This window comes from Ambystoma mexicanum, chromosome 2p (assembly GCF_040938575.1).
Source record: "Ambystoma mexicanum isolate Mex_15411 chromosome 2p, UKY_AmexF1_1, whole genome shotgun sequence".
Classification (NCBI taxonomy): Eukaryota; Metazoa; Chordata; class Amphibia; order Caudata; family Ambystomatidae; genus Ambystoma; species Ambystoma mexicanum.
In genome coordinates, this window is record NC_090923.1 from 548,855,841 (window position 1) to 548,879,265 (window position 23,425).

At 46.2% G+C, this 23,425-nt stretch overlaps 1 protein-coding gene across 1 annotated transcript in view; it reads left to right on the top strand.

Moving 5' to 3' along the window:
• The window catches only part of DNAH1 (dynein axonemal heavy chain 1), a 3,604,831-nt gene that overhangs the window by 1,978,007 nt on the left and 1,603,399 nt on the right, over positions 1–23,425 (top strand). The window contains exon 40 of the mRNA XM_069644003.1: positions 2,415–2,573. Within this exon, the coding sequence (XP_069500104.1) occupies positions 2,415–2,573 (159 nt within the window). The remainder of the gene's footprint in view (positions 1–2,414; positions 2,574–23,425) is intronic.

The following is a 23,425-nucleotide window of genomic DNA, read 5'->3' on the forward strand; positions in this document are numbered from 1 at the left end:
TTCCTGAATGTTCGTGCACCAGTGGATGTCTTTGTTGCAGGTTTATTGCAGGTTTCCTGAATTTTGAGAGATCCTGGAGTTGGAGGTTATTGGAGGAAACCCGACCTATTGTTTTTATCCACTTCCCCCGGTCTTGTCTGCTCAGTAGTTGCATTAAATAGACTGCTTGGTGAACTGGTTTTGGGGTCTGGTTGACTATTCATCTGCTTCTGCAGGATTTCGGCGCTGGGACCTAATACCCGCTCCGCCTTCCCTTCCAGGAAAGATGTTGCTGCATGTGTTGGCAGAGGGCCACCGCTCTGATGGTTGCCGGCCTCCCTGTCACTCCTTTGGCGCTGCTCCCGCCATGCCGCAGGCCAGCCACTCAACCTCACAGCGATCCAAGCTAAGGCCCACACTTCAGGATGTTTGCTCGTCCGCTCCACGACAGTGGACGGGGCTCATAGCAGGCTCACTCTGTACCACTGATAGTGTGCTTAAACAGGATACCAGCACAGTCGCTGTTGGTGTCCGTTATATCACTGAAATTTTGCAGGATCTGCCGCTTTGGTCTGAAGCTCTACAGCCAAGCAGCCATCTTGCTTGGGTGCCCAACAGCACCCTGTGTGTCTATTTGAACAGCTGGAATGATGACCCATGTGACTCAACTGCATTCCATGGGGTGCATCACAGAAGTGTCAGCAACATACAGCAGTCGGCAAACCTACCTATGGGATATTCTGTGAAAAAAACACAAGTGTGGCAAAATATAAACAGTGGCGAGATTTAAGTAGCAATCTAGATTTGGAACTCTAGACAGGCAAAATGCAAGTGTCACAAAATACAAAACAATGGCAAGATTTAAATCTGCAATCTAAACTAGGAAGTCTATTCATACAATGCAAGTTTAGTAAAATACCAAAGGTGATGAGATTTCATGTAACAAACCCCAGGTTGGAACATCTTGGGAGGCACTTTGCAGTTGTGGCAAAATACAGTAGTTGTACTATTCAATGAAGTTGTCTCTTACTTGGAAGTAGCTGTAGAAGTAGAGCATAGCGTCCTGCAAGGCAAGTGTGCCAGGCGAACAGGCATGCAGGGATGGTAGGCGCTCTTCGCCGGCTGCCTGGCCAAGCCTGCTCTGGGAGGATCAATGATTTTTGGCTTCCACCTCAGGTTGTCGCAGGGGAATGGACGGCAAAGCCCTGGTGGCTGTGCTCAAGGGCCTGTGAGCCATGTGCAGGTGGCAACGGGGCCTGGAATCCAGAGCTCAGCACTTGCCTCATCAGCAGTTAATTTCGTAAAGAGCATGATGTGCTCCGAGCAGAGAGGACAGTGCCCTCTGCGTCACGTGTTCTGCTCCCTGGGCCAATCAGGAGCAGTGGTGGGCAGGCACACAGGGGAATGGATGGCAAAGCCCGGTTGACTGTGAATGTAAATGTGCAGGGAATTTATAACCGTGGTGTTAAAATTCTGTCTTGTGTAGGTCCCATTTTTGACTTCCCTGCAGTGCTCAATGTGAGGATTTTTAACCGTTTTCTCCAATAAGTATTTGTCCTTCCTTGGTTTGGTTGTAATCTTAATAGCATCAGTGGAACTGTTCTAATCATTTATGCTTTCATGATTATTTTACAGTAGGATCCAGATTTCTAAATATGTAGGAAAAAGAATCATTGGAATTTTGTCCAAGCCAGGGGTTTTGCCCAAGTTTTGACACGCAAATGCAAAACTAATCTCATTGAAGTGAAAATCCTCAATTGTGCTATTTCCAAAGCATAGCTTCAGCAAAAGTAAGATCGAAACAACATGGCATTCGTGTTTCTTATACTTTCTTATACTTTATTTATAGCAATGCCGAATGTGGAATTAAATAACATATGTGTATTTGTAGAGCGCACTTTCACCCTCAAAAGGGTATCGTTTGCTATTGACAGATAACAGATATTATTATTGCCCAACTCAATGATACTCATTTTATCAACCTTGGAAGGATGAAGGGCTGAGCGGACCTGCCGGGATAATGCCTGTGACCATGAGGTCAAACATAGGCTGCTGTAGTTGATGCATTAGACCACTGAGCCACAGACCCGACTGCTCGCTAAGGCGATCTTCCATTAATTATCACTCTACATTTTACCATTGCTCGGCCAATCTTTCTGTTGGCCCACCTTGAAACATTAACAACTTCTCTTGTTTCCTCTTGCCCTCTATTCTCTTTATCTCTACCTCTTCTTTTGTATTTCACCCTTGACTGTATTCCCATTACTTCTATACTTCATTGACATTTTGTTCCTAAATCCCTGTCAGATAAGTTCGTAAGGCTAATCTGTCTTTGTATGCCATCAAAATAAAATTGAAAGTTTTTCTAGTGGTACATTGAGAGTATGTTTACATTTAGTGCTGAGAGCTGATAGCCGAACTTTGTTTTACCACAGGGGGACAAGAAGATTCCGGTGGAGAAGCAGAGTCGCATCAATGAGCTCATTGAGCCCTGGTTCACATTCTCCTTAATTTGGAGTGTTGGTGCAACAGGCGATGCCAACAGCCGAGCCGGATTTAGCAAATGGCTGCGAGACAAAATGAGTACTGAGCAGGTAAGGTCGGAAAGAAACAGAACATCAGACTGTTGAGATGGTTTAAAAAGTACAGTGCAGAGTGCTCGAGAGTGACAGGAGAGTAAGAATGCAACACACATGGGGGAGAGGAGCGCAAGCTTAGTGAATGAAAAAGTCGGAACAATCTTGGGGAGTGTGTTCTGGAAGAATACTAAAAGGAAAAAGAGGTTGCAAGCAATGAGGGACAGGAAAAGCAGCTACATCACGGCCAACATGCTGGAGTCAGACCCTTGATGTGTATTGATCTCTGGGAACACTTATCAGCTTTCCAGTGGCTAGTAGTGCTAGGATTCTCCTCGCCCTTTGTTCAGTGTGTGGGGTCTCTTTACTATGTCTGTACAAATAGACACCACTGAAACTTTCGCTGGCTCTTTATTCTTAGCAGTGGTCGAGCAGTTATAGTCCACTCTTCATCATCCCACAAAGGTGCATACGGCAGAGACTGGAGACATGGCATCTCTTACTACAATCCCCAGAACGCCTAGTGTGACATAGGATTCTGACCTATGCCTTCTGCGTCTCCTTGGCAACATGTTACACCTTGAGGTTACGAATCCAGGAAGAAGCTACATAAACGCTGGTGGCTAGTCGTGCTGCATTCGACAAACTTTCAGTGAGTCCAGCATCCTTGTAGTCCATTATTCATTCCCACTTCCTGATTCGTGTCCAGTCCTTCCTCCTGTCCACCTTGGATTGTTTCCTCTGTGCACCGACCCGGCCCGGTCTCCTTGATTCTCCTTGCCTACTGTTGTCTTCCTTGCTGCGACCTGGATATTCTCTGACCTGCGGTGCTCTGCCCATTTTCTTTAAGTACTTCTGGCTCGGACCTGGATTCTCTGACCTGCTATCTTTATGCCCTTAACAATGTGTTACCTTGGATCCGTGTTGTGTTCCTTCTATTACTATATGGGAATACAGAACATTTGACTGGAAATGTGTGTCCTCATTGCTGTGCCTGAGTGCTGTCCAGGAGTGCTTACATTCTTGTAACAGTCCACTGCTTCATCTGCATGTGCTTGTAGTCCAGTACCTCAAGGTAAGGTATTCTACTGCGTGTGCTCTGTGAATACCGTTCATAACATCCACTCACAGGAGGGGAGCGGGTTGAAAGAGAATATAGTGTCAGAAAGACTAGCTACACACCAGAGCTTCAGTTTAAACCATTTATTAGAGACATTTCCAGAAAGCAGGGCTCGAAGGCAAGTGTCGTTCAGTCGCCCCACAGGATTTCACTAACACCAAAGTTCTCAACCCACCACTCATGCCCTTCTCACTAAAATGTCCTGTGTGTGGACTTCCTTGGGTTGGGGAGGTCCCAAATCCCCTTTTTTGGTCCAATCCCTGTCAAAAGTGTCTATCCTTTGTGGTCTTGGCAACTACCCAGTTCCAGGGCAGGACCTCGGTTCGACGTTTCAGCTCTCCTCTGTTGAGTTACAACCCATTTTGTCAATGTCTGGTTCTTAGTAGTGGCTCCTCTTAGATCTCGGATGTGGAAGTTTCTGGTTCGGCAGCGTGCAGGGAGGGTGGTGGCTGCGAGACTCATTTCCAGGTTTCTTTTCCCACCTGACGGGGCCACTACTTCGACCATACCGTCCTCGTCGGTGGCAAGCAGGGGACTTTGTAACAAAAAGATTTTACAGTACTAAACTAATGTTTACAGAGGTCTTTATAAAAAGTACACTTTACATTTTCTTAAAATGTAAGTGAATGTTATTTCGCGCCTAGCAACAGTTGGGTACAGGCGCGCTATAAATGACGTATCATATCCTATCATTATTTGCACGGTACAAGTAAGTAGGTTCACAAAGTCTCTGTGAGGGTTCTTGGTTCTTGACCCTACTTATTGGGGTCACTAGCAAAGCAAGAGTACAACCGGGTCCTTTGAATGCTTGCAGCAGGATACTTCAATCAAATAGCAGGAAGCAGAACCTTCATGCTTGGTTATTAAAGGAATGGTTTGCCCAAAAAAATGTATTGGCCAAAAAGATGGGCAATAATAAAATAAATATACTGGCACTTTTTTTTTTAAAGTTCCTATGTAAAATTTTGAGCAATTGAAGCTCAAAATGTACATAAGCAAACACATGGGGGCATCAATTTTGTGGCTTTTCCTTCATTGTTTTTTTTTTCTAAGTTTCTCAGGCTCCTCCGAGCCAGAGGAGCCTGAGAAACTTAGAAAGTTTTCTGCCTGCAGCTGCTTTCCCATTTGGGGCTCTCTGGCTCCCCACAGGGAGCCCGAGAGTCCCAAATGGGAAAGCTGCTGTAAGCAGAAACACTGCGGCCTTTGAAACATTACCGCGTTGTGATTCTGCCTGTACCTGATTTCCCATTTGGTGCTCTCTGGCTCTCCACGGAGAGCCCGAGAGCCACAAATGGGAAAGCCAAGGCAGGCAGAAACACTGCAGCATTTCAAGTTCAAGTTTATTGGTATACTTATAGCCAATATTGGCTTTGTATATCATACACAACATCAATTTCCATCCATTACAAATATAAAATTACAAGTTAAATGTACATATTCCACACTTTCTAAAAACATCTATATAAATATTGCATTCATGCAAGACATTTAAAAATCTCAATGATTTTCAGATAAAATGAGACTATAAAATATATCAAGTTTATATCATTACCAATAAGAAAGGACTCCCATATGCCTACTAAATTATCTAAATCAACTGTATTCAATAAGATTTCATATATTTACACCGAAGAGATATCAAACTTTCACATGATATAATAAAATGGTATAGAGATTCCATCACATTAATACCACACAGTCGACAGCAGCGTTGCTCATAGCTATAACCCATCCATGCACCTTTAGTCTCTAATGCTTCAGAGATATTAAATTTCATCAATAAGTACGTGCGGAAGGTACGCACGCTCGGGTAAGCCTTAAGAAAGTCAGGTAGATGCGTACGTACTGCTCTCATAGAGCAATAGAGACCACTATATTTCTTGGCAGTTAGAGCATTCAGATTTCTCCCATAGCCAATGCTTTTCAAGTCCGCTTTTAGCTTGCGTTTCAAGCTTGGCTTAAACAGTGTAGCACTATATTCTAATGTCCATTGCGTATAAAGAGCCTTCAAGCTCCAAATTAGCCTGTGAGGTTGCCTTCTCTCCAAACCCATTAGTGCTTGTGCGAAAGGTACCAGAATCGTATCGGTCTGTGAATAACATAAGTCATAGAATAACATTACCGATTGGCTTATATATCCCTCGTTGACACCAAATAGTTCTAATTCTAAGTAAATATATTCAATAGATACACACTGTGGGAGTCTCAATAGTTTGCGTAACAATCTAGCCTCGAATGCAACTAGACGTTTACCATACTTATGGCCCCAAATTGCAATGGCATACATTAAAATAGCTCGTACTTTAGCCGTATATAGCAACAATACTGCTTTCACCGAGTACCCACTGTTATTACCAATATACACACTCACTGCATTATTTGCTGTAATACAGCAAGCTTTCACATTCGCCCACTGGGCTGCCCAGTCCAATCTCTCATATATGATAAGCCCGAGATATTTATATGTTACTACTTGTTCTAATCTGGTATTGTGTATTTCCCAAATGTACTTTTTTGGAAATTCCTTTGCTGGGAAAACCATTATTTTACTTTTGGTTATATTAATACCAAGTCCATTATCGCTCGCATACTTAGCCAATGTATCTAGCATGTTTTGAAGGCCTTTTGGTGTATAGTCCAAGATTAATAAGTCGTCGGCATATGCCAACCAACCCATAACCAGAGTGTTTATTTTGATGGGATTAGCTATAGTAAGTGCAAATGCTGCCTGCATGTCTGCCAAGTAGAGGTTAAACAGGATTGCCGCCACTATGCAACCCTGCTTAACACCGATGCTTGTAGGCATTAGTTCAGACAACTTCCCCTTGGCATTGAGACGAATACGGACGTTCGTATCACTATACAATAGCATCAGCATTTTCAGTAGGCCCTATGGTATACCTCAGTTACTCAATTTGTGCCAAAGCCGATTACGCGAAACCGTGTCAAAGGCAGCTGAGAAGCCAATATATGCTCCATACACATTCAGCATTTCTGAAAACAACCGCGCTGTGTTTCTGTCTGCAGCTGCTTTCCCATTTGGGGTTCTCGGGCTCCCCACGTGGAGCCCAAGAGCCCCAAATGGGAAAGCAGCTGCAGGCAGAAACACTGCGGCATGGAAACACAACCGTGTTGTGTTTCTGCCTGCCTTGGCTTTCACTTTGGGTCTCCGGTGCTCCCCTGGGAAAGCATCGGAGACCCAAAGTGATAGCCACGGCAGGCAGAAACACAACGCGGTTGTGTTTCAATAACGATGCTGTTTTTCTTTCTAAGTTTCTCAGGCTCCTCCGACTCGGAGGAGCCTGAGGAACTTAGAAAAACCGCAGTGTTTTCAAACACAATCCCGTTGTATTTATGTTTGCGGTAGCTTCAAAAGCTACCGCAAACATAAATACAACGTTTTTAAAGCTGCGGTTTTATTTCTAAGTTTTCCTTGCTCCTCCAACCGAGATGCAGCTGCAGCTTTTCTGCCTGTAGTCTCCGGTCTCCGTCCTGCGAGTCCCGGCACCAATGAAGGAAAAGCCACCCAGTGGTAGCTTTTGTTTACTACAGTTGGCTGGCTTTTCCTTCATTAGTGCCGCAAAAGCGAGCACAGGCGGGCATCCATTTCACAAAATGGATGCCCCCATGTGCTTGCTTTTGTAAATTTTGAGCTTCAATTGCTCAAAATTTTACATAGGAACTTTAAAAAAAAAAAAGTGCCAGTATATTTTTTTTATTATTGCCCATCTTTTTGACCAATAACATTTTTTGGGCAAACCATTCCTTTAAGAGCCTGGGATACTAAAATTGGGACATTTCTGAGGAAGTACTATGTTTGACGCAACTTGCTTGTTACCAATCCACAAAATCCATCTATGCTTGCTATTCGCACAAGGTCTCAGTTGACCCTTTAAAAATGTCATTGACTCATTATGTCACATTGGCCACAACTTTAATCTAGCGCATTTTGAATGGCTGTTTTTAATGTAATAGCCTTGGAGAAAATAAATCTGGTACCCTGGAATAAGGCAGTCATGGTTCCTATTTATTAAAAGGGTGACAGTTAATTGCCTGGAAATTACCGGATGATATTACCTTTAGATTGCTCTTTTTTACATTTTTGGTAAATTACTTTTGCATAGAATTATTTACTGGGCAGATGAAAATAATATCTGTGCTCCGATCCAATTAGGTTTCATCAAATGGGTGTGCATAAATCACCAAGCCCTTCATCTATATCAGAATTTGCGAAGCATGAATCACGTCACTTTATGTAGCATTTATGGATTTTGCAACAGCCTTTGATACAGTGGACAGAAATGAGCCATGGCACGAACTTGACAAACCGGGTTTCCCATGGGTGATTTTAAACGTTTTGGGCGGCTGACCACTACAACATTGGAGGTCTGAATAATGATTTTTTTGCTATCTGCTGTGAAGTCAGACAAGGCTGCGTCATGGCACCTTGCATTTTAAATCTATATACTAATGATATTCATAAGATTTTATGTAAAACTGTGACTGACGCCCCTAGAGTCGGGCATACTTGTATCCCCCTTTTAACAGATACAGACAATTGTGTATTATTGGCAAGGACACCCAGGCACTACAAACACTCCTGGATGCCTATGTTGGGGGAGAACCGGTCTTCCCTGCACCCCTCACCATTGCCGTGCTAAGAAAATCTTGTTTGTGCTAAAGGGGGGAGACACCCCCCACCCTCCTTCCCGTAATATGGATTAATCACTCTCTAATCCATAACAAAAAGCAAACATATGACCAAGCCTTTATGATGCTGGAAGACTCCATTTTGTGACACACAGTACGCCATCTTTCGCTAGGGCCGAAAATGATTTCTAATATTGCCTCTCCCTTGTCCAGTGCCACACACAGACAGCCCAGGCCGCCTCCGCCTTCTGCCAGATCTGCACAAGCCCTATTCACACGGAAGTCCAGCCATTCATTGTTGCAAGATTCACTATCATCCTGGGTCAGATGAGCTCAATGCACAGTGTGAGACCGGAGCAAGCCCCAGCCCGTGTGCACATCCATCTCCATTAACCTGCCTGTGCTCCCTCGACCCCCACCGTGCCAGGCTACAGCCCAGTGTGCCCATGCCCCTCTGCTCTTTGATATAGATACACATCTGACCCCTCGCAGTGGCCAGATGAGGACACCCACCGTAGCCCTAATCCCATGTACCACTATATCCTCCATAGAAATAACACAGGTCCATCCATATCATGAGGCATGAGGTAGATCAAAGCCCAAAAGACAGGCACCTGTGTCTGGGGCGTACTGTGTTTTATGAACCCCTGGGTGCAGACGGTAGAATGCCAGTATACCTGTCGGTGGATTCTGAAAGTATCCCCATTCATGCCAAACTTTTATGCTTGCCATTTGTCTCATGCCCTCAGTTCCTGTTGTCGTAGTTTAGATAGTTAGGAATGCAGTACTCCGCTGACACTACCTTCACACTGCGAAGATGAGGCCAGCTGACCCACATACCGCAGGATCGACACCCAAGCAGCAGCCAATCCAATGTGGTCACCCCATATGGAAACATAATGTATCGTTGTGCTTCACCAATTGTATTGCAGAGTTGTGTACCTATAGCCTTTTGTCACTACTGATGTGTTTTTGACTTATAATGTGCTGCACGTGTATTGTTTGGTAGAGCGCTCTCAAGCAGTTCTCTGCATGCACATCTTACCTTATATAAATTTGTTTACTTGCAATCCATCTCCAGGTCTCATTCCCTAGTGGGGTGTGTCCATTATTTGGTCTATTGGATATTGCGTGCCTTTGGGGAACAAGCCTTCAATGCTTACACAGAATACATGAATGGACAGGGCTTAAAGATCAATAAGAGCAACCAAAGATTTTTAAAACGGGTGGGTCAATTATTCTGTACATTGAGAACTTCGATTATATGTGATTTAATTGTACATATAATTTGTCGAATACTGATCATTTTACCAAACGGAGCATCCGAATGCTGAATGCTATAGAAGGAATATTTACTCTTGCAAAAACATTGAAGGGCCCAACAATAAATGTGATGTTAAATGTATATAAATCCAAGGCATGTGTTATTGGGCTGTATGGTGCCGACTATAAAGCCAAGGCATGTGTTATTGGGCTGTATGGTGCCAAAGTTTTTTTTTTTTCTAATAGCCACATTCTCCAAGGATCTCAAACAGTTTCTGTAAACAGGTACTAGGATTACCTCATTCAGCTCCAAACTATACCACACATATGGAACTGGACCTTGAGTTCTTGCTCCCTTCACACTGTTTTTAAATACAGCGGGTCTCCACAACGCAGCCCATGGCGCCCAGTACCCCTGCACCAATTCTGGACCCTCTGAGCACTAGGTGGGCACAGATGAGGAGGAGGAGGACCCCGACTGCCATCTTCAGCAAAGGCCTTCCACGAATGCCTTGCTGCACTGGCGGAATACCAGGGCCTTCCTCAACCCGAGGTCGAACAGCCCGAGGAGGGGGTCTTGGCCTCACCCTAAGGCCTCCCTCCAAGACAGGGATCCCGATGCAGAAGGACTTTGTTGCCCTGGCCAAGAAAGGGTGGCTGCAGCCGCACCCGGCCCAACCTGTCAACCGGCGCCGCAATGCTAAGTACAGCCTGTTGGAAGGGGATACACTCTGGCTTTCGGCTCATCCTCAGCCGCAATCCTCAGTGATTGCTGCAGCGTCACTCTATTCTAAGCCTGAGTCGTCCTCTGCTCTGCTAGGCAAGGAGGAGAAGATCTTGGAGGCGTACTGGACAAAGCTGTACTCCAACACCTCCCTGCACCTGTGTCAAGCTAACGCTAATGCCAAGCTTGCAGCCGTTAACCAAAGGCTCTGGCGGGAAATTGCGAACTTCCTCCCGGAACTTTCGCCACAAAGCCAAGCTCGCTTCAAAGCAGGATTAGGAGAAGCCAGGCTGGTAGCGCAGGACATCATGGAGTCCTCAGTGACCCATATCGATACCTCTGGCTGGGCCATCTGCATTGCCACGGACATGAGAAGGATGGCCTGGCTCCGGGCTACCAAGTTTAACCCGGACGTCCAGGAATGCATATTGGACCTTCCATTCGAGGGTAGTGACCCCTTCCACTCCACCACGGATGAAGAATTAGATCAAAAGAAGAACAGCTAACAAACCGCTAAGTCTTTATTCGTACGAAGGCCACGCCCAAGGTGTTGTCATGATGCCTACCTCCAAGGAGCCAGGTCCGACCCAGCAACCCCGGAGGCAGGCATCATTCCCCCCCATGGAAGTACCAGCGGGCCCAAGCTGGGGCCCTTTGGACACAGTCCTGGCGCCTTAGGCGCCAGGCTCATGTTGGACCCCTGTCCTGGCGCCTTAGGCGCCAGGCTCATAAAGCTAGACATGTGTTCAAGTGTTTTAATGTGCACTTACCTGATGCAGACCATGCTGCTACATCCAGGCCCTCTTGAGGCCTGAATGGAACTACTTTACCTGTGGGACTACTTTCCACCTGGGTGTGGTCGGGGAAGGATACATACCTGATCGGTGGAAGGATACATACCTGGAACTTCTTCCAAAGCTATTTAAACCACGCCCGATCAGCAACTCAAGCTTCGCGTTGTTCTGCTCCTCGCAGCTGGACGCTCACCGTGTCAGCTCCTGCATCTGGACTTCAGCCACGCCTGTCAGCATTCCGGGTCACCTGCTAAGAGAGAATTGGAGAGAAAGAAGACCTTACCTGCTAAAGCTGCATCACGGAGACATCACACCGACGATCCTGAAAGGGAAGACATCATTTTTAAAAGCATTTTGCTTCGATCGACACTGAACAGGGGAGAGTGGATGTGCTCCCTAGATCTGAAGGACGTGTATCTACACGTCCCGATTTGGCAGTCGCATCGGACCTTTCTGCGCTTCAGGATCATGAGTTTTGCCATTTCCAATACAAGGTGCTACCCTTGGCCTCATTTCAGCCCCCATGGTATTTACCAGATTGATGAACACAGTGACTGCTCTCCTCAGGGCCCAGGGCCACCACATCTACCCATACCTGGATGACTGGCTCGTCCGGGCCTCATCTCCGGAGGCGATTCCTCCACACCTCCTCCGCGCTTACAAACACACTCCACGACCTGGGGTTTACTATCAACCTCAAGAAGTCTCAGCTGCAACCCACGCAGAAGCTGACCTTCCTGGGCCTCATCTGGGACACCAGCTCCGAGAGGGTTTTCCCTTCGGAGGACAAGATCACGGCCATCAAGAGAGCCACTACTCACTACCTCTCCAGGACTAATACTGGTGTCATTAGGCAATGTTGTATATTGTTGATGCGTCAATGGGGACTGAGGAGTGGCGCTGGAGGGCGGAGTCAGGCGAGCGCATGCTCCCAGGGCCGCACCCCTGCGCTCCCCTAAATTTAAAGGGGAAGAAGATTTTTCTGGTGAAAAAGATTCCGTCTCCCGTCCCTCACGATTGACGCCCATAGAGTATGGAGGAAAGGGGTCTATGGACTAAGAGTACGTTAGTCACTACGGTGAGTAACTATTAATTCTTGACTGCTTACTCTCTGTTCTCTTCTCCTCCTATTTTCTCCCTTTTCTTATCCCCTCCTCCCATTACTTTCTTCTATGCACTTACTCGATCAGAATTGTCCCTTGTTAGGGAGAATTCTCATTTATGGTTAATTTCCCTTAGCTAGTGAGTCCCTCAGCAGCTTTGCTGGATTTCTGAGGTTTATTTTTTCCACCTGATAAGAGTGTGAGACTTTTCCCACTCTTACAATGTATTTTTTGTGTGTGTTGTACTTTTTGTGTTCATGGGCTATGGAGTGTCACCAACTCCCTAGGCATCATCTTTTTACTCATGTGTCTCACAGCACCTTTAGTGCAGTGACTCAGGGATGTCTTTTAGATTCCCTTGTGAACTCCATTTCTGGGGATGACTACTGTCTCACAGAAACATGTAAAGTCACCATTGGCTTTACTAGTCCTTTTAAAATACAGATCTGGTAGAAGCCATTTTACAATGGAGTACTGGATGGGAATATCTTTCACCTGTCCTTCTGTAACTCAAGGGGCACTTTGTGTCCCTCTTCCTGACTTGACATGGCTGGTGGCAGTGGTAACTATCATTTTTACACGGATTCCTGTGTTAGTGTTCTGGCTGTGGTGACAGACGTGAACATAAAAACCTGCTACCCCATATCGTTTTTATCGTGGCTCTTAGCGTGGTTTTTTGCCATTTCGTGTTGGAAAGGTCTTTCTTGTTGTTTGCTTTTCGCACCAAACCAGGTTTGGGTCCTTGTTTGCCATCCTTTGGCGGGCTTCTGCAAAGAAGCCCTCCTTTGGCGTCTGGATGTCTAGGTGGGCTGAATGTGAGGGAGGGGTTTAGTAACCCCCTGCACAGGGTCTCCTTGGAGACCCAAGTCGCACTTTGTGTCGATTGGCTGAGGTGGTTGTCCGGGCTGGACAACCCCCCTGCTTTGTGATTGACAGCCAGGCTGTGTGAATGAGGGATTTTGGCATAAAAGGCAGGACTCTTGGGCTGGAAGGCAGAGTCGCCACTGGAACTACAAGAACCGAAGAGAAGTGGAGAAGAAGACGGCTGCTGCAACTCCTGGATCCCGTTGAAGCCCTGCTGCAGTCCTGAGCTATCTACCCTTCAACAACAGAAAAGATCCAGTCCGGAGTCTTCTTCCCTTGAGCCTGGTGGGATCAACCAGCTCACCTTCTACAGCCAGAGAATCCTCTTCTGGGTCGAAATAGCTGCACTGAGCTGTAGTGGTCTGGATAGCGTATTAACCCAGGGTAACGTCTTTGTTTCGAAACACTGGTCTGTCAAAACCTAATGCACTTATCTTGAATTGACCTGAACAAGAGGAATTGGTTGTGTGTAGTATAGAGTGTGGTTTTATTTAATAGAAGTGAATTGTTTTGTGAACAGATGGTTTAAAAATAAATGTGCTTATATTTTTTAACCAGAAACCTTGACTCAGTGTTTGCTTGAGTCACAGTAATTGTAGTCCTTTGTGTAATCTCTATTACTGCTCATTTGCTCTTGAGATAAGTCTGGCTGCTCAGCCATCACTACCACTTTACTGTGTAGTACAGGCTTGTACCAAAGGTGAAATTGTACTATCACTTGTAGTCTTAATTGTATGTAGTGTTCCCTAAGGGTACTGCATATGATTCTGCCTAACATCCCTGGACCTAGTATGATAGCAACCTCGTCTGTCTCCTTCCCCTTCTCCTTACTTGTCCCCCTCCCATCTAGCACTATCTGAAATTTCATCAGGCCTAGTACGATAGTCGCTTGTTTTGTTCCTCCCCTCCCTTTCTGCACCCCTCTCCCTCACCTTTGTTTTTCTCCGGCTCTACCAGAAATGTTGTCAGGCCTAGTACGGTGTTAGGCAGAAACCTGTGCAGTTCCCTTAGGGATCACTGCAAGAGATTTAAGACTACAGGTGTTTGGCAGTAAACCCACTTGGTAGCAGTCTGTACCACACAGATTCACTTGGTAGCTGTGGCTGAGCAGTCAGACCTCCCTCAAGAAGAGTTAGGCAGTATGCAGAGTATACACAATAGGTACAGGGACACGGTAGTACAAACAAACACTGACCAGAGCTTTGGTGTAAAAGTATATAATTATTTATTTAAAAACACACTTGTAATTTACACTAGCAAAAACGAGGTGAGTAAATTCAGCACACAGTCACTATCATATATATGCAACCCTATTCACTTATTAGACAAGTCTTAGTGAGAAACACCACTTATTTTCAGACAGAGGTGAGCGCTTAACATAAGATGACACTCTAATAAGTTGTAAAGAAAGGGAGGAAAAAGGCAGGGTTAAGGAAGCACACAAGTTTCAATACTTTTACAAAGAACCACAGTAAGGCAGGATAGGCAGAGTTCTACTGGAGAGCAAGGAAGTCAATTGCAAGGCCCACTCTTGGAGAGAGCAAGCAGAAGTGGTCCAGGTTCACACAGTGGGGTTATGCCCAAAGAGTCTTGTAGATAGTTTGCACAAAAAGGATGAAATTCAAGTCAGGAAAAGTTAGCTAGGTTGTCCCAGGCTAGCCCAGGTTAGAAAGTCGAGGCTTTACTGTCACCCCGAACGATCTGTTTCAAGGGAAGCCAGACGGGACACAGTACCTTAAGTATGAAGGAAGCTCCAGCGGGGGCAGTTGTTCCTGGCAGCAGATGCAAGTCGGTGTTTTGTCCAGAGGAAGAAGAGGTCTCGCCGTGGAGAAAAGATGAAGGTCGTTGCACTGCTAGGGAAGAAACCAGCCGCGGAGTCCTCCGGTTAAAAGGTACTACCCTTCTCTTCGCTGTAGTGGTAAACCGCGGTATTCCGGTTGCCGGGGTGCTTGGCACGGGCAAGGTGGCCACGAGATGCTCTAGGAAGGTGAAAAGAAGGCAAAACTGGTTATCCCCACCAGTCAAAGGAAGAAGACTCTCCGGACTGGAGATCTCTTCTATCGTCAGGGAAAGTGGTGAGACGGTTCAGCAGGGCTCCACCAGTGGTGTCGTCGTTGCAGGTCGGCTCAGTTTCTCCTTCCTCAGATTCTTAGGTCCTGTGGCGACTTCTGAAGTTCCAGTCCCCAAAGCCCTGCTTTTAAGCAGCACACCATCATTCACTCAGCCTAGCTGTCAATCAAACATGCCAAGTGGTGAGCCGGCCGGCTCACCACTTGGGCCAATCACACAAGAGTGCGACTTGAGTTACCAAGGTAACTCAGTCCAGGGTGCCTAAACCCCCTCCCACACACCCTGTGGTACCCAGGCAGAGTGGCACCACTTTCAGAGGCTTCTGTGGAGAAGCCCACCACAAAGTGGAACAAAGGGCTCGATTTGGGTTGGAGTCACAGAAGAGAACGCAAACGCCATTTTAGAATCGAGTTCTGGCAAAAAAATACCAACCGGTGAATTAACATTAAATAAATATACCGGCCGTATGTTCGAGGCTATAAGAATTAAATAATTACAGTTGGTAGCCTCGAACAATGGGAAATCCCACAGAGATATATTCGCGGTCGAATATAAAAAGCAGTATCCTCTGCCACCAGCCAAAACTCGATCAGGGGGGACAGAGACGTGCCCCCTCGAACAACAGACCCCGGGGCAATCGAATTGCCCCGACCAGTACGTCCACAATATGATGGTTTGTACTGGTTTCTGTTCATAATTTGGGACTAGCAAGGCCAATGGTGACTTTACATGCCCTGGGAGACAGTAGTCTGTCCCAGGGTATGGAGTCTATGTTGGGGGGTCGCTACGACACCCCTGGGTTACGGCACGGAAGGTGCTGTGTAACCCACATCAAAAAAACACATGCGACCCTATGGAGTAAAAGACCCAATAGCCCATAAAACACATGGAAAGTTAAAGGAACACCTCAAATCATGTCTAAGAGTGGGAGCAAAAGAATCTCACTCTTAGCAGGAGAGAAAAAATAAACCCCAAAAAATCCAGCAAAGCTGCTGGGGGACTCGCTAGGTTTGGGAAATTAGCCTTTACAGAGAATTCTCCCTAACATACGGTAGTCGCCTGTCTCTTCCCATTTCCTTCCCACTCTCCCCCTCCCTTCCTTATCTATATCTTAGCTCTTGCACTTTCTGAAATGTCATCAGGCTGAGTACGATAGTTAATTTCACATCCTTACTGTTCATGGCCTGTAAGAATGTCATTGTATTTTCCCTTGTTCCCTCCCTTGCCTTGAAGCGCTTTGAAACACATTTTGTATAGGCGCTATATAAATAAACTATCATATATCAATTAGGTTTGTCAGCATTACCACAGAAATACAGAAGCAATACTGGCTAACTCAGAAATATACTCCATAGCTGATAGATTCTGAAATAACATCCAACAGATATTCCATGGGAATCACACAGCACACATCAATATGACACTGATTAATGGCATATTTGAGAAACCTAGAGGTGTCTCACTTACTAGTCTCTGGGGATCTGTCATCCAGGTGGGCAGGACATAGCCATCGCTATTGGAACCAGTTCCTGGGGGTGGACCATTGCGGGAGGATCACCTGGATGGGGGCTCCTCAGGGAGTGGAAGTGGGACACTGACGGTGAGACACATTATTCCCCTTCTTATAATACATTTTCCCCATCCAACCACGTAGGAAACTCGGAAACCCTACCCCATTCCCCCCCCCCTTTCTCGATACACGCACTTCCTCACGACACGAAAGACAACGGACTAACACCAGAGCCGTTTAGCTGGCATGTCCCAGCACAAGGGTCAGGCAAAGTCAGGCAATTGTCCAGAACCACACACACCTGACAGCCCTTTCCCCTCCCCAGAGGGATAAAAGGTGGAGCACGAGAGCACACTACGAGAAAGGCAGACTGCACGACGAGACGGCTATCCCAGGGTGGCAGTCCAATAAGAGGAGAAAGGCGGCGAGAACCGAAGGGACAACGGGGAAGCCCTTTTCGAGCCAGACCCACGAAGCCTCTGTGAAAGGAATCATAAAACCGCGAACAATAGCCAGCGTGTGTGGCAGCAGATGTCAACAGTACACAGAGCCCTCCTACCCTGTTAATCAGGACAGGGAGAGACGCTTGAGTTGAAAGAAGAACCGATAAGAAACTTCACTGTGTTGAACGAAAGTTGCGAATGGCAAATTAAGGGAAAATCAAAAAACTGTTAACACCTTAGGGGAAAACCAGCTGCATAGGGGTCTGGCACCACGTGAGTGCTCACTCGAGAGACTCTGGTTGATTCCCCTATTGTTGAAACTACCGATACGAGAAGGCCTTAGGAGAGCCGTAAGGAAAAGGTCAAAGTGGTTATACAGTGGCCTATTAAAATCCCCTGTACAGTCGAAAGTCTTTGACCAACGGGTAACTGGAGGATGAAGTGAAGTGAATCCCGCACAGTGAGAAAGTAGAAGAAACTGTGGGACTGGCAAACGTGAACCTGACAGAGGGATGCCTGAAGAACGGGGCGAAACATGATACCGCAATGAACACTGTGTTGACAAGAGTGAACCTGACAGGGATGTCCATAGTGGCTTGTCTAAAAGGACATTAAAACTTGTGAATAAAAACCGTAGTGAACCTGACGGAGGGAGGCTAATCTTCGAGAAGGGTCTGTACCCGGAAGAGGAGAGGATCCAAGGGTGAAAAGCCGTCACCCAAAGACCTGTGATACAAAAAGTGAAATATTTTGGAATAAGAGCCGTACTGAACCCGACAGAGGAAGGCTAACATTCGAGAAGGGTCTGAACCCGGAAGAGGAGAATCCAGGGGTGAAAAGTCATCACCCAACGTACACACGCAAAGGAACATTTTGTTTGGTTATTTTGAACACATCAGGTCCTCGGGGCTAGAGACTTTGTTGTATAAAAAAAGACTTAACCAGCGATGATCCTGATACCTGAGAACGGAACTGTAGTCTCGTGCTGGGAAAGCTCGAGAGTATGCTGTGCTCAGGAGTCCCACCTTGTCCCATGCTCAAAACGTGGGGAAGGGAGACCCCCAGCTACCACATCCTGACTTAACATTTTGTGAACACTTCTTTCTTTCTTAGGAACCCTATCCCACACTCTTTGTGTATTTAGTTATAAGGATTGGCAATAGTTTGTTTTAGTATAGGCCCTTTTATGTGACAAGACGCCACAAGGTCAGCTTTATTATTATTTGATGGTCATAGCTTGCTCCCATCTTAGATTTAGGTTTAGATTAGGTGTTTTTCCAACCTACCTATGCAGTTTAATAAACACCCTTGAACTGTGATCACTTGTGTCGTCTTTACTGTTGCCACCATGAGTTCCTTACACATGTCTCCATGCCTCTATTTAAATGTAACACCAGGATTGAGAACCAACGTACCCTCTGGCCCATGCCATTCGATCTAAATGTAAGCAGCGTCATCTAATAAGACCCCATCAAATAGTCAACGTGGCATTTGACCCCAAAGTATGTGGGATTCATACAAATATCAGATGATTGCTGAGGTAAGGAACAGACCCCAAAGGGTAACATTTATGACGGCAATATGAAATCCAGGCAGCCTACCGATTTCTACCTTCATGAATTACATCATATGCCTCTTTACCTTCATTCTGTGCATCCGTTATCCACAAATGTGCCTGATGACAAATTCCCAAGCAAATACACCATAACCTCAACCAAGGCAAGTGACTGGTACTAAGGTCTATTGAAGCAAAAGTATACTGCATGTTGCCCCAACAAAAACCTATTTGTTACCTTTAAGGGACTTTGATGATGTAAATTTCACTTGCTCAATATCTCAAGCCAAAGTAATAGTAGTAGATCGGGATATGGATTTAGTGAAATGTACATAATTAAAGTCCTTTCGAGGCAACAAAAAGATTTTCCTTATAGTTATAGTAGTACTCGGGTGGTTCAGCCTATCTACTCTGCTAACTGAAGTAGAGCTCCCACCCTTCCAGTAAAAAAGCACTGTTGTACTATCATGTGTATTCAGTTCGAGAGATGTGTCATGGCCGGCTCATATCCGATAAATACCAAGCAGCCTCTACATTGCAAATTAATGCACTGTCGAAGTGCAGTTGACGTTCTGAGAAGCTGAGGCGCCAGGACTATCAGCGAGAAGAAGTTAACCCAATTATAGAAATGAATGTAAACAAATACTTAGCATGCCATTGAGTTAAAGATCATTTTTGCCACAACAGGCTTCCAAAGCAGCTAGCAGATGGTGCCAGCAGCATTGCACCTTCATAAGATAAAGGCACAACTGAAGTTCAGCAAACGACTTCCATAAAAGGTTTGTCCTCCACCCACATGCCTCCCAAAGTCTTGCAACCCACACAACGACCATCCCAGAAATATGCAGCCACCATAACACCCATACCCACAACAACCTCAGGCATCATTCCCACCACAACAAATTCAAATCATCACCACTGCCGATCAGTCTAGTGCCACTACTGGCAATGAACCAACCACCACTACTGCCAGTCACCCTTGAGCCCCCTGCATCTGCTTCTCTGTGTTCCTCTGTTTCTTGGGGTCCACAGTAGCAGCAGCATGTAGGCACAGATATCACCACAAAGTATAACTGCGCAGCTGATGGGGATGACAGATGTGGAATGCACTTCTAGCTGACATCCCCTCCGCTGTCACCCACCAAATAAATTGAAATAAGACACCCTGACAACCATCTGGGAAATGCTCACGACGATGGAGCAGCACCAGTAAAGAATGGAGGAGCTGTCAGGGCTCCAACTGCAGCATCCATAAGCAATGAAGCACATAGTGCAGGGTGTACCTCTCAGAGTGGCAAGGGAACTTGGACGGCAGTGTAGACATCTCCCAGAAGCCACTGCTTCAAATACTGTGGTTGGGCAGAGAGTGCAAAAACTGAGGCCATATCTGCAGGTCATGAATCAAAGCATCATGTTCTGCTGCTGACACTGCAGGACATTGGTGGCCTTGATTCAATTAACTCCTTAGCTGCTTCCCCAACAGAGTGAGCCCTTGTCAGTAGTCCACAACACAGTTCTCAATGCACTGCCATGCATGCGTCAAAGTCTCCATTGGTATTGGGGAAGCACAGTAAGAAGTGAGCCAACTGTCTGTGGATATTGATTTATGTTTGTAATGGGTGTTGAGGATTGAAGGTAGAGGGGGGGCATGGGTGTTGGGGATTGAATGTGGAGGGAGGCCATGGGTGTTGGGGGTTGAATGTGGAGGGAGGCCATGGGTGTTGGGGGTTAGAGGGGGAGGGAGGGCTTTTGTGTTGGGGATTGAGGGTGGACAGAGGGTATGGGTGTCACAAATGTATAAATGTTGTTTGCATTAAAGATCTGGTAGTCTTTTGTGCTGTGTCATAGATTGTACTACATTGAATTATCTATTTATATTGTGCAGTGTTCAAATTAGCGTTCAGATATAAAGGTCAGATCAGTTCTTGACGCCACAACCAGCCATTCCTTCCTTCGGCGCTGCCATCCTGTCCCTCCTCCCCAGCGACTACTCTATCACATCCCTCTATCCCTCTATGCCTATACTGAAGCATAACACCCACAACCTTACTGAAACGACACATGGCCTCACCCTCCAATCGCTACTCAGCCTGCTGGTCCCCGTCAGTAAAGATCCCCAAAGCCTCTCTGACCTTTACCATCAGCGTCTCCGCACTACCATGGATCTTCATGCCCCTCTTAAACCCAAAACACTGAAACCTTGCAAGTCGACCAACCCCTGGTTTACGGATGAACTTGTCACCTTGTGCAGACGTAAAAGAGTTCTAGAACACCACTGGAAGAAACATTCTTCTCCTGACAACTGCAAAAACGTCTCCAACGCTGCCAAAATGTACACACATGCCCTTCTCACATCCAGAGCCAATTCCTATAACCCTCTCATCTCCTCTGTCAGCTCCAATGCCAGAGAACTCGTTGCCATCCTTAAAGAGCTAGAAAACCCTGCTCACAGTCGCGGTAGAATGATGCTCCACCATCCAAACTGCCCTTGCTAACAAAATCGGCACTCTAAGACAAAATTACTATGAAAAAAACACAACTTATGGTCAAACCCCCCTACTTACATACCCCCTCCCGTTAACCCCTTCCCCCAACCTTTTAGTTTTGCCCAAGTCTCCCAAGAAAATGTACTTTAAACTGTTCTGACTCTGAAACCCTCTAACTACAAAGGCGACACATGCCCTGCCCACAATGTCAAGCTCTGTACCACCACACTGACCCTGGTCATTACTAAATGTATCGACTTGAACAGTCACACCTAGCCTCAAAGCTGCCTGGGTCACCCCTATTCTCAAGAAACCACCCTCCTTACCAACTACCGCCCCATCAACACTGTACCCTTTCTCCTCAAATTCTTGGACGGCATGGCCTACTATTAAGTTCAACACTACCTTGAACACCACCACCTTCTAGGTGCCAAACAATCAGGCTTCCTCCTCAAACATAGCACAGAAACAGCCCCGCTAGACCTAAAAATTCAACTAGACACCATCTGTGATTCAGGTAACCTGGCCATTCTCCTTTTGCTTGACCTCCCTGCAGCCTTTGTCCTAGTGGATCACAATTAGCTCTACCAACACCTCTGATCTAACTACCATTTTTCCACGGAAGTTAACACTTAGGTCAAATCCTTCCTCTGCGAACGCTCCTCTAAGGTCTTCATTGGTGACTCAGCAGCTGACCCTATCAATGTCCCACTTGGAGTACCCCAAGGCTCCTGCCTCTCACCAACCCTATATAACACCTATACCAAACGTTTATTCGACTTGCTCGACTCCCTTGGCATCAGCTACACTAACTTTGCAGAAGATACACAAATCCTTATCCCCATCTCAGGCAACCATTCCAAAGACAAAGTGGTTAACAACAAGGTCTACTGCATCATCCAACATTGGATGGCCACCCATAACCTCTGTCTCATTGATGACAAAACAGAGCTGTTAATTGTGGGCTCTTCTTTCCGCCTCAAATGGCTAGATCCTGCCTTCTCCTCCTTCCTTATCGATGATACCACCATACCAGTCTCAAAACACGTAAAAACTCTAGGAATCCATCTAGACGCTGAGCTCTCCATGACCAATCACATCAATGCCCTACCCTCATCCACAGCATACACTGCCAAGCTTATCTCTTTGAGCAGACAATTCCTCTTGCCAGAAAATTGTCTCACTCTGGCACAAGCCATCATGAACGGTCAATTGGACTACTGCAATGTTATCCTCGTGGGCACCTCTAAGAAAATCCTTGCCAAACTACAACTTCTCCAAAACAAAGCCCTTCATGCTGCTGTGGGCCTATGGCGATCCGACCACATCTCAGCTACCAGATGAGATGTTCACTGGCTCCCCATCAAAGCCTGTATTGAATTCAAAACTCTGACTATAGTTCACAGATGCATTTAGAACAAGACCACAAATTTACAACGAGACCACACTCTACCTTAACAATCGAATTGCCCAGAAACCTGTCGTCGTCATCCTCCTCAGAGTAGGCCAGTACCGTGTTCCCCTCAGCAGGCACTGATGCATTCCTCCTGATGCACATATTATGCAGCATAACACGCACAAAGCAATTTTCCTCATTTTTTCTGGACTTTACATAAGTAGCCCCACACTCCGATAGAGGCACCAAAATCTTCCTTTCTTCCTGAATGTGCACTCTACGCACATACTAGTCCTTCTGCGTGCCTCGTTGTAGGTACACTCCAGTGGTGTCCCAAGGTTTCTTATCAGGGTCATGAGTCATGGTAGTTGGCGGTAGCCAGAGCTACCAGTAAATGGAATTACATTGGGTGATTTGGATATAGGTAATGGTCCCACTCCTCCATCCTTACTTACATAAAGTAAATTGGGTTCCCTCAAGTGCCCAAAGCGTTTTGGCCATCCTGCTCTGCAGCATAGGAATGTACCCCCTTTGCGCACCCCCAATCCTCCATGCACACCTCACAGGGTACTTGGCATATTGCAGCCTGTACAGGCTTTTTCTTGGATATTGTGGTGTATTTGATGTGTGCCGATGGCAGTGTGTTTGATTGGCATATTGTATGTCTCCAGTCACTTGTGTACTACTAGGAGTGGCGGGATGCTTTCTTTCAGCTTGCATGGGTAACCACCTGGGTCGTTCATCAAATCTGAGTGGTGGGAGAAGGGGACAATTTCATTCATGCCGTCCTATGTATTCTGGGACCCTTCAGCCCAATTGCTTCAGTGTGGAGGGTACATGACATGGCACTGGGGTGTTAGCGAGGCCATATTGATCATACACCAGGGAGCTT